This window comes from Dryobates pubescens, chromosome 2, assembly GCF_014839835.1.
Source record: "Dryobates pubescens isolate bDryPub1 chromosome 2, bDryPub1.pri, whole genome shotgun sequence".
NCBI classification, from domain to species: domain Eukaryota; kingdom Metazoa; phylum Chordata; class Aves; order Piciformes; family Picidae; genus Dryobates; species Dryobates pubescens.
Window position 1 is genome coordinate 25,870,103 of NC_071613.1, and position 12,021 is coordinate 25,882,123.

Genomic DNA, 12,021 nt, shown 5'->3' on the forward strand with positions numbered 1-12,021 from the left:
CCCTCCAACCCATACCATGTTTTATTTGTCTCTGAAATTCACTTTTCCTGGATAGTAAGCAGTGGCTAGATGTCTTTTCTCTGTGCTATGCCTAACTTTTGCTGTGTCCTGGTCTGCAGGCTTGTGCTGTGGACCATCAGTTTCCACCCTGCACTCAGCATGCCCTTTTCTGGTGGCACTGGACCCTCCAAGGAATCACTCTGGAGCTCAAGGCCAGCCTGCAGGGTAAGGTAAGGAGAGCTCAGTCACTTTCCAAACTCTTGGAGGTCTTTGAAGCTGCACCACAATCTCTGTTAAAAACAGCTGCAAGGAAGACATGATTGGCCTCCACAAAGAGATCCTCTGCACCACATGGACCCAGCTCCATGTGAGGGGCAATGCTGCAGCATGGACTAAAAATGGAGTGGATTTTGTTCCCTGCACAGTGCAATCCTGCAAACAGGCCATCCGTGAGAGGTGTGCTTTGCTGCTGGGGCCTCTCTCTGCAGAGGGGCAGCTGAGATCATGCATCCATGCATCCCAGCCTGCCAACTCTGCCCTCATTGCGCTCAGCCACCTGATTTCCTCCACATTGGTCACAGGGCTCCATTAAAACCAGCTACAGAGCTAATCTGGGAAGAGCACAGACTGGGTCATTTTCATCAGCCACTCTGCTTTTGTTACTAAAATTTATCTGCTTTAGCCTGAGGCCATCATGTTGTCCCAGGAATTGACTGTCACAAATGGACGATGGGGCAACATTTTCCATTAGCTGAAAGGAGGAAACACATCTCTGAATGAGAAGACTGCTCCACAAAGCAGAAATGCTGTAGTGACAGACAAATCCACCTCTCTTCTCTCCCTTTTCTTTTAAAAGTGTCACTAATCCCTGTTTTCTGCACATAAAGCCCTGAGAGAGACCAGCCAGAGCAACACTCCGTACCTGCAACAAGACAGTGTGTTTTGGATAAGGGAATAGGAGGTTTCTCAAAGGAGCTACAGGTGGCCCAGTAAGATGCAGCATGGGTAGAACTTGCCCAAAACCCTGCAAAGAGGCTTGTATGTGGTCACTGGCAATGTGGTGGGTACTGGTTATGTCTGGTCTTGGAAGATGCATTGTCTGAGGTTTCTGCTGTCACTGTCTGCAGCTCCTCTCTGCTGTGGGTCTTGCAAATAGATCCATCTGTAGGGGGGTTTTGAGGGGTGGTGGAGGTCAGTGTTGTCTTTTTTGCTGGTCACCTGGAGGCCAGGAGCTGAAGGAAGGATGCACTTTGGAGTGCATCCCTTGAGGCCCCTGCCTGTTCACCACTTGCTGGCATCTCAGGTCTTGGGGAAGAGATCCACATCCCCAGGAAAACCAGGACACATCCTTATTCAGCTGGGGAACAAGTATGCAAACTGTCCTAAGTGTTCATAACCAAAATCTATCCAGCAAGTGCATTTTATTCTCTGGCTTTCATGAAGACACTTTTCCACAGTAAGTGGTTATTAAAGCATTATTTGGATGAACATCACAAAATTCTACAGCTCCCACTTCCCTCCAGGAAGGTCTCATTTATCTTCCTTCCCAAACTTCCTGTCCAACATCCCATCCCTTCTCTCTAGCCTGTGCCCTGACTCCTCTTCCACATCTGCAAGCAGGAGAGGAGCCTAATGCCTGGCTTTATGCAAGCCAGCAACTTCTGGCTCAAAATGGAAAGCAAGGTGTGGTTTTAGTTTTGAATACTAAGCCCTCTTCAAGGCTGTGTCTTGGACCTCTTGCCTCATGGGATTTTGTCCTTTGAACTCAAAGCTGATCCTGTCTATATAGTATCATGACCATTCTATAGCAAAACTACAGGATTGAGGGACACCTGGAAAAGGACTCCATTGTGGAGACCACTTGACACTGGGGAACTGGTGCTGCTCCATCTCACATCCAGGCAATGGGATGAGTGGTCACAGCTGAGGCTGGGGGCTGAAGATGCTGTAGGGTTAGCAAGGTGCGCAGATGGAAAGTGTCTGTGCCAACAGGAGGAAAAGGCTCCAACACGAGGCTATGGGACGATGGTGGGAATGTGCCCATCCATGGCAAACGATTTCCTGGTTTGACCCTTCTGCTTAATCTGAACTTGAAGGTGAACAAGCAAAGCTAGCGGCATCGATCGGGGCTGCAGCTGATGAGCGCCGTGCCCTGCGGAGAGCTTGGCCTCCAGCGCCAGGTCCCTTTCTCACCGGTTTTTTCCAGCCTCCCCTTCACGCCTTTCCAGAGCAATCAGTCAGAGCCTGGCACCCCACACCGCCGACCTTGCTGGGGGCCAGAGGCATGCCGTATGGGCGCCTCCAGAGAGCTGCCCTGCTGTCTGATAGGCTTCTCCTGCCTGTGGCCTCCTCTCCGCTGCCTCTAAGCCTGGTGTCTGCCTTCTCAGGGGTGTGGGGAGACAAATGCTAAAGGCAAAGGCGTTGGTACTGGTAAAGCCCATACTGTGTGCCAGGAGACATATCTCTTGTAGGTGATGAAGTTGACTGCTGAGCCATATGCTGCTGCTTCTCACTCAAGGGGTCTGATGGCTGAACAAGCAGTGATACATTAAAGGCATTTAATTTGGAGTTGGTTTGCAGAACGAGAAAAGGAACTTGAAGCATCTCTGTGCTGCTCATGAGTCTTTAGATAAGATGGCATACAAACTGGCAAATTGTATTTCTTTGACCCAGTGGGAAATAAAATATGACTAGAGGTTGGAAACCTAGAACTTGCCTTGGCTAATACGTGGAAAGCTTGGTTTGGGGTGGGGGGAGGAAAGATGATGCACCTTCCCTCAACATCTTCTGTGCTTTAGCCACAGATTTTCTGCAGCGGAAAATAACAAACCATTTTAATCTAAGTATTGCTTGTTCTGATCTTTTAATCCAGCTTGCTTTCTATTGACAGAGCAGCCTAAAATTATTTCTCTGCCTGCCTCTCTATTATATAATTATTTGGAAGATTACTCAGGAGCCAGATTGAGCTGAACATCACTGGGAAAGGATGAGGGGGCTTGTGAATGGGGAGCTGCAAGGCTGGAAGGTGTGTGTGTGGGGCGCTTCTTCTCCCCATTGGCACACTAGCCACTGCAAAATGGGTGAGGGGAAAGCAGCAAGCCGAGTGCTTCTTGCTGTGCTTGCAGTTTGCATTTGAGTATGGGAAGTGCCTTTCTCGGCTTGTATTTGTTGGACTAAAATGTCCTATAGTCAGGCTGGTGGCTGGAGAAGTGTGACCTTCCAAGCCAGAGAAGATTTCAGGTGAAACCCTGCACTTTTGTCCACGTTTTGGGGCATTTTATGGGCCACAAGGATGATCAGAGGGCTGTAGCACCTCTCCGATGGAGACAGACACAGAGAGTTGGGGCCGTTCAGTCTGGAGAAGAGAAGGCTCTGAGGAGACCTTATTGTAGCCTTCCAGTATCTGAAGGGCACCTACAGGAAAGCTGGGGAGGGATTTTTTAGGATGTCAGGGAGTGATAGGACTAGGGGGAATGGAGCAAAACTAGAAATGGGTGGATTCAGATTGGATGTTAGGAAGAAGTTCTCCATCATGAGGGTGTTGAGACACTGGAACAGGTTGCCCAGGGAGGTGGTAGAAGCCCCATCCCTGGAGGTTTTTAAGGGCAGGCTGGATGTGGCTGTGAGCAACCTGATGTAGTGTGAGGAGTCCCTGCCCATGGCAGGGGGGGTTGGAATTGGATGATCCTTGAGGTCCCTTCCAACCCTGACAATTCTGTGATTCTGTGTTTCTGCCTCAGATCACAGTGTGGTGAGACAGTCCAGCCTTGGGAAGGACTTGGAAATAAGGACTGTGTTCCTTCTGTCCCTGTGCAGAGCCATGTGAGGGGGAACAGCTGCAACAAAGGCTGAGTGCTGGGTCACAACATAGTGGTGATGCTAAGAAGGCATGGAGACCGCTAGACCTGTGCTTTTTTTACGCAAGTCCAAGCTCAGCTGGTTCTTCAGGGAGCCTTAGGTGTTACCCTTGAGGGTTCTTAAGAAGGACTTAAGCCGTTGCATGTTAGGATGGGTGGGGAAGCTGCTCTGAAGAAGTAACACCACTTAAATTCAAGGGTAGATGCCAGAAATAGATTCCTTTGGGGCTCTTCATTGGCAGGTATGTTGCTAACATGAAAAGATGGCACAGCCAAGGGATTTGTCAGGCAGAGACTCAGGTTGCCAGAAATATGCAGCTTCCGACTGGTGCAACCCATGAGTATGAGCTTTGATGAGGCAAACAAGAAGATGTCTAGGGCTCCACAAATTCTTTTTCCTTCTCCAAACCAGGTGCCCTGACACTGATGAGCCACTGACCTGTGGGTTACCATGGGAAGGTCAGGAGTTGCTTGGCTTATGGACCATGACTGGCTGGAATGTAGTGGCTCAGAGCTGCTGTCTCCTGGGAAATAGAGAGCTGGGGGAAGGAGGGATCCCTAGTATCAGTCAAAGTCAGGCACTGAGAGCTGTGGCTTATCTTGCCTTGCTCCACACGGCGTTGGGGACCCTTCTGGGACAGAACATCTCTGGAATTGTGCTGCGTTTTAGATTTGGTGAGAGTCTGTGGGAGGACACTTTGAAATGCCCTTTGAGCCTGGTGTGGCCATGCAGTGGTGGGAACAGGCAATACTCACTCAGAGCATGCCAGTCTCCCTCTACTGTGCTTGATCCTTCTTCCAAGAAAGCTGTTTCAGTATACCCTCTACCTCCAAAGCAGAAAATTTGTCATTTCTTGAAGCAGTTGGTTGCTGCAGTCACCGTGCATTAGCTGTGAGAGCAGCAGAGGACAGGATCAGCCTGCAAGGGGTCAGGATCAACCTAGGGCCACAAGATAGTCCTTTTTTTGGTGATGAAGCAGTTGCAATGCATCCCCTTCCTCTGAGGCTCAAGGAGCCAGCCAGCTGAGCTCTGAGGTCTGTAGTCATGGCTCCAGACTAGTCCTTCCTTCCTTCCGCTGCTGCTGTCTCTGAAATGGAGGGTTTAGCGCAACCCACTGCCAGCAGCCAAATATTCGTTGCCTGTATGCCCTCCTCGCTCCCGGAGGCTCCATCCCCCGAGAGGGTAGGCAGGCATCTCTGTGCCCGGTAAAGCTCAGGCAGTGAGCCCAGGCAGTGCTCTGGTGCTCGTCTCATACCCAAGCTCCTTTCTCCTTCATGTTGAAGGCGTTGGTTGGTTTGCCCTCATCGCCTCGAGGCAACCCGATTTGCTCAGTGGCCTTTTAAAGAAATAACAATTGGAAAAAAATAAACCCCAAAGCCCATTGAAATGACAAGAGCATCAGCAGCGGGTGCGTCCCCCTTTCCAGCAGACCAAGGGATTTGGGAGAAAATAGGTCACGTGTTCTTCATCCCGTGCCACGTGGTGGACTTCCCAGGGCCAATGAGGTTCGGAGTCCTCTGCGCTGTTCGGTGAAAAAAAAAATCACTGGGATTTTTTTCCCCCCGTAGCATTTTTCATCCTTTCCAAACGGGAAAAGGCTGGCCATCTGTCCGGACCCCCCCACGCCATACCGGCGCTAACGCGGCTCTTTGGCCAAGGTAAGAAGATTTACAAGGTTGTCTTGGTGGAAAGACCACCTGCTGCCGTCAACTTTTCCTACTGATGAACACTGGGGAAGAATCATGAAATGAGTTGGGTCTGGGTCTCCAGGATGGGGTTAGAAGAGCTTTGGGTGCTTAAGAGCTGTCTTAAGTGAGTCTGTGGTGGAGGAATTTTCAGTCTGTGTCAGAGGGGGGTGGGATTATGGGAGAAGTAGGTGCGCAAGCGAGGGGATTACCTGAAATTAACGGCTGCTCGAGTCTCTCCTGTAAGATATTAGCAAATTGGGGGTTGCAACCTTGGGCTTTTTTGCAAATTATGTGGGTAAATCTGTTGTGCGGAACTGCCGCTCTCGGCCGTAGCGTGAGCTTTATTGTGGTGAGATTCAGTGGGTCTGTGTCTGGCTTTATTTTGGTGAGATTCAGTGGGTCTGTGTCTGGCTTTATTTTGGTGAGATTCAGTGGGTCTGTGTCTGGCTTTATTTTGGTGAGATTCAGTGGGTCTGTGTCTGGCTTTATTTTGGTGAGATTCAGTGGGTCTGTGTCTGGCTTTATTTTGGTGAGATTCAGTGTCTGTGTCTAGTGGCTAATGCCAAAGGCTGTATCCTTGGGTAGGGACGCGTCTGCCTCTGTGTTATCCACAATATTCAGCCATTCCCAATTTGTTTGATTTACGCAGTACAGGCTTTGGACAGTGTTGTTTATGGATGCACTCATGTGGGAGTAGCAGATATCTAATTGCCTTAAAGAAATTGACATAGAAATAACAGATCTTGATCACATCTTAGTCTGGCAACTTAAAACCCTCAACCCTGTTTGATTTCATTTTACCTTTTGGTTCTATTTATTCTTTTGGTTTTCTTCTTTTCCCTTGCACCATGGAAATTTGATTCGGAGAGAGGAATATCTTTTATTATGAAGCTCGCTTTGTTTTCTTTTCAGTTTGCCCTCAGATACCAATTTTACTCAAGGTGGTTAAATTGTTTCTGATACTGTCACATTCCTGTTGCATTTTCTTGGGTTAGACCATTGCTTTGTAAAGTAGAAAAAGCGAAATATTAGTTGCAAAGGTTATGGAGGACTTCAATGCTGTTGAAATCAATCCCAGAAATATCATCTTCATTTTATAAAGGGAAAATGTTGTCAGATGTATTTTTCTTGTAATCTGAGTTTTCTGGGATAATACAATTTTAATGGGAACCATGTTAGAAAACCTTATTTTATTAGTCGGAAGTCACGTCTGGCGTAAAAATAAACCAGGAATGGTGGTTCAAGGGCATTGTGTCTAAGTTTCCATAAAATGATTGACCTTTGTTTTGACAGATGCAAAGACAGATGCTAGCCTGCATTTTGATACAGAAAGCCAAACACTGAAAACCAGCAGTTTCTCCTCATATCTGGGGGTTGGCTTTTAATTTAGAGTTCCAAAATAATTCAGTAATATTTGTGAAGCTTTTAATCTCAGACTTTCCCGCTTTTTATGGATTAATTTATATGAACATATTTAGTGTTCTCTAATGCAAAAGTATATTTGAAATTCTTTCTTCCTGAGAAATGACTGTTAAAAAAAAGAAAAAGTTCTTTTAATCTTGCTGAATTAAGAGGACGTTTCGTTCTGAAGCAAGCCAATCATTGCAGGATGTGGGGAAAAGGCTGCTGATCAAGACCAAGGGGTAAAAAAACAACCCTCCTTTAAGTGGTTTCAACATCATTTTAACACTCATATTGCAATAGGAGTGAATCCTGCCTTCAAAATGTAGTAGAGAAGCAGTGGGGTTTTAGTTTAGGCACAGGATCAGAAAACACAAATGCTGCCAGAATGGGTGCCGTGCAGAGCAGACCGAGCAAGCCACCTCCGCAGTGGCCAGCACCCATTTGAGGTGGAAGCGGAGGGAACCTGAATCCTTTGCATAAGACAAGCACCTCCTTGCAGGGTGTCCTGCTGGATATCCACCAATGATGCATTTACCTTTCCTGGTTTGGTGGTCCTAGGACAGCTTTTCTCAGGTGATGATTTTTTTTCATCCAAGTTGGACACTCACATGGGAAATGGGCGTTTGCTGTGCAGCAAGCAGAGTGGGCACCTTGCCGGCAGCACACTGCTGGCCAAGGTGGCTCCCAGTGGCAGTGGGGCTCATGCCCAGCACACAGGGATGAACTCTCACTGCTGTCAGATCGCTTGCAACCCCAATTGCAATCTATAACCAAGGGACAAGTCTGCTTTTGGCGAAGCAGAAGATATGCTGCCAACCCTGGAACATACCGTGCAAGGTGGCACTTCGGGCATCAAGCACCCTGTTCCCACGGTGTGGTGGTGGGAGGCAGCCTGCATGGCTTGAGTTTGCCAGGCCTCTGCAGCTGCTTTTTGACCAGGTGAAATGGAAAGCAAATTTAAGTGCTTCCTCCATGGGTGAGGGCTGTCCCTATCCCTGTGGAGAGCATCTGTTCTGGTGCTGCAGCTGCACACACACATATCTGCTTTAATTCCTTTGTTTTATACAGGCTTTACTAAATGGGCTGGTAGTGGGCAGTGGGTACCAGCACAGGGCACCTCAGAGACACCAGACCTCATCCAGACCACAGAGGCTGCATCCACCAGAGCTGCCAGGTTACAATCTATGGCACAGGCAGGTCAGGGTGTCAGTGGTGCATCCCACCCTAGATTTCAGCAAAGACCTGCAGCCCAGCCAGAATGGGACCACTTCAGCAGCTGCGCCCTTGTAAACTCGGACAGGTTTGGGGACAAGGCTGGTCATGGCCCGTTGCCTTTCAGCCCTAGTTCCCAGCTCAGCAAATTCACCAATTCCCTCATCATTGCATTTTGCTCAATGTTTAGATGCGAGGTTACAGAGAACCTACCACAAGGAGGGGAGAGGAGCAGGCGGTTCTCCTTGATTTTAATCGGGGTTGAGGTTTAGCTGAAGTGAAAACAGATCGGGAGTGACAGTTTTGGAGCCTGCTGTCAGGGCCTGAGTGCAGCACGGCAGCGATCCACCCCCAGCCACCAAGGGCCCCCGTCCTCCTTGCTGGCTAAACCCAGGAAGAGCCACCCCTGCCAAGCTCATACGGGGGCCGTTCAGCCTGGCTCTACCTCCGGCATGGCTTCCGGATGGCTTTGTCACATGCCAGCCCTGCATCCTCCTTCCTTGTGGTGCTTTTATCTGGGTCAGTGTCAAGCAGGACATGGCTTTGTGGTGGCCACCAAGTGTGGACTCATTCCCCGCCTTCTCCATCCCCCATTTCAAGCAAATGGATGCTTGAAAAAGAATGAATGAGGTTAGTGCTGCATCTTAACTCATCTGCTCAGTCCTGATGAGCAATGCTGGCTGCTTCTTCAGGCACGGAGACACCTCAAGGGTCTCTCTTCCTGTGTTTCCCATCAACATCCCATTTTCAGAGAGCATCTATAGCCAGGGTAAAAGTCATGGTTTTAGGCTTGTGGAAGAGCACTGGATCCATCCCTGAGCCTGGAGCAGCTGAGATTTATGAGGCCAGGTCATGGTTCCCCATTGATGTCACCTGGTTTCCATGCATTTTGCATGGAGAGGAACAGTCTGTCCCTTATGTCCCCAGCATGGTGGCAGGAGAGGGATAGGAAGACCTGCTTGTTCCCCCATCTCTGGATCAGAAGGGGCTAGGACCTGCCCCAGGTGCTTTGAGAAGTTCAGTCCCAACCCCCTGTCTCTCATGCTGCACAGGATGGCATTGGGCTGCCATTTACTGAAAAAAACCCCACCAAACAAAAAACCAACCCAAAAACCCCACCACAACAACAAAAAAAAAACCACTACCAGAAAATCATCAGCTGAATCTCTTGGGGGGGTTGTAGAGATTGAGTGCAGCCCCCTTGCCTGTCTTGACCTGGCACCTTCCGTTTGCCCCTGTGTGCTCTGGGTCCATCTGTCTGTCCACTGGCCCTGGACAGAACCCTCCATGGCAGCCCATGTGCTGTTAGCCTTGTCCCTGTTTCCAGGGATTAGGGAGAGGGAAATGGAGATGGGATGAGCTGAGGCAGTAGATTGCTTTGCTCTCGGGATGAAGGGATTTATGGACTGCCCCCAGATCAGTAGATTGAAAATAGAGGGAAATTATTGGGATGATGCTCCCTGCAGGATTAAAGCCAGGACAGCCAGGAGGCTCTGTAGGAGGGGAGAGAGGGGGGTTGTGGTTGAGGGGGCTGTGGGACACTGGCTGCTCTAAGCTGTGCAGGGATTTTTCTGGGTGCGTCCTCATCTGTTTTGAAGGATGCACTGGATGCCTTCTCAGCTGCATCTCTCCACAATGCTTGAAAGTCTATGCAGTATGATGGACCAAGGTGGAGAGACAAAAGAAGGGACAGGAGGCCATGTTCTTGGTGGCTGTATCAAGTAATAGAGTGGTGGTGGTGTTTGGTGTTGCAGCCATGCATGCATTGGTGCAGCGGCAGTGGAGAAACAGCTCAGGCAAGTCTTATGCTGGTCAAGTCCTTTCAGCTCTTTTAGGTGAAGACTGTGTTACCCCTTCAAGGTCATGTTAAAGCTGTGCAGTCTCTGGCACGGCAGCAGGATAAACGAGCTCATTGCTTTCTGCTTTCCCAAGGCCCCAGAGCTGCTCTCCTCTCAGCTACCCCCACTTAGAAGGATGCCAAGAGTGTGCCTGGAGCAATTTGCAGAGCTGTGCCCTCTTGTTTCCAGGTTGCTGGAGGACAAGACACTTGTCCTCTGAGGTTCACAAAGCTCCCTGTGGTCTCTCCTCATTTATAAGCAGCACTGTGGACCTATGACCACAAGCATCCTTTTTTTGGGTGTCCTTGGCCTTCACCTGAAAATGACATGGCACACAGTGGATGTTCTTTGATTTTCTCATTCTTCAGTCTCTGGAAGAGTGTGATTCCAACACTGGCTGCCCTGGCATACTTTGGGCAAGGCAGGTCCTTTGGAGCTCATGCATGACCCCAGCAGAGCCCCTGTGGGGGGGCTGTTGAGGCATTGCCTGGTGTGAGGTGATGTCTTCTGGTTCCTATACCTTAGCCTGTGACTAGGGGAAAATAGGCCTCATTGGGTGCATCCCCAAAGCATGACTGCCCGGGGCATAGCTCAGTGTCAAGGTTGTAAGTGCAGTTGTCCAACAGAGATGAGCTTTATTTGCAAATGCACAAATGCTTGTAAGATTTAAATGATGTCTGGCAGAATGGCATTGGCATCAACAGCACATGGCTGTGGGGAAGCTCTTTTCCAGTGCCTGACCTGGATCTTCCTCACTGCAATTTAAGACTCTCACTCAAGACCACTGCTACTACTTCCTGTCCTGCAGAGCCTTGGTTCCTCTAGCCCTTCCCCACGGGCTGTATTTGGTCACCCCAGGGTTCTGGGGTTGCTCTCTGCTGGCTGGATCTCCTATGAAGACCCACCTTATCATTTTGAGTTTTCCTCCTGCAGATTCTGCAAGTTGAGTCATTGCTCCAAGCGGTTTTCAGGTGGATGAGGAGCTTTTCTTCTGTTTCTGTGCACTTGATTGCAATTAGGCAAGCTTGGTATCTAGCCTTGCTGAAGTGCCTCTTATTTTCTCCCCTTTGCCAAGCTCGCTTTGGCTTCCTGTTCTGCAAGAGCTTCCCCCATCTGGGTTGTCACCTGGCAGTTTAACAGGAGTACCATTGATAAATATTGTGAGGTGGGGTGGTTAGAGCATTTTCCAGACAACTTCAAATGGTTTAATATGCCTTCATCTTCCCTGCCTCTTGCAGGACAATGCCACACATTAACAGCCTCATTACTGCCACCCCTGTACTACCAGTGAGGGCATTTCCCCACTCTGTGTCAGCTCATCCCAAGGGGTGTTCATTGCTGGTGCTCACAGAAATGCTGGATGGGCTGCCCCAGCTCCCGTTTTGTCACACGAGTTTTTCATTCTCTAGTGGCCCGGTCCAGCCACCCTTTGTGTCACTGCCAGTGGTGTTTCCTGCGTCCCTCTGCATGTTCAGGGGTGCAGACGGGGAGGGTGGCACTGGATTAGTCATCTTCCCAGCCTCTGCAGTGCAAGGCGGTGCCATTTCAGCCAATTCCTGAAAGCTTTGAGAATTTTTTCCTGTCACTTGGATGCTGCAGCAGAATCCATCCTGCTCTGCAGTGCTGAGCCCCACAGCAGGGCTCGGGCTAGGGGTCTGCCTGCTTGAGATGACCATGGACCTGGGTTGAGCAGAGACTGAGCCAATCCCTGCTCCTGGCTAGTCCATCAGCAGGTCCCTTGCCCGCAGACTCTCCAAAATATTGTCTTGGGCATGGAGGGACAGTGAATATTTCAGGAAAAAGCCATAATAGATCCTTCATCTGCTGGCAGACCAAAGGAGATAGAGTGACTTTCCTTATCCCAGGAAATGTTATTGTCTCAGCACACAGGGTCTTGAGTCCACCCAGCACTTGCTAAAGGCTCAGAGAAAGGATGCTCTTGGTCGCTGACTGAAGCCAACCAAATAGTGCAAAGAGCATTGGCTCTCATCACCTCGAGAGGTGCAATTTCAGATGTACTT

General features: G+C 49.4%; 1 protein-coding gene across 25 annotated transcripts in view; it reads left to right on the forward strand.

Moving 5' to 3' along the window:
* The first annotated feature begins 118 nt into the window (after window positions 1-118).
* PCBP3 (poly(rC) binding protein 3) overlaps window positions 119-12,021 on the forward strand; it is a 49,404-nt gene continuing 37,501 nt past the window's right edge. For 8 of the 25 annotated variants that reach the window (XM_054172255.1, XM_054172279.1, XM_054172262.1 and 5 more), the window contains exon 1: window positions 144-225. In XM_054172255.1, coding sequence (XP_054028230.1) covers window positions 160-225 — 66 coding nt within the window. In that variant the 5' untranslated portion in view covers window positions 144-159. Of the gene's footprint in view, window positions 231-5,383; window positions 5,517-5,570; window positions 5,671-12,021 lie in introns of those variants that run through there. The other 17 variants (XM_054172340.1, XM_009900450.2, XM_054172366.1 and 14 more) reach the window with 10 other exon arrangements.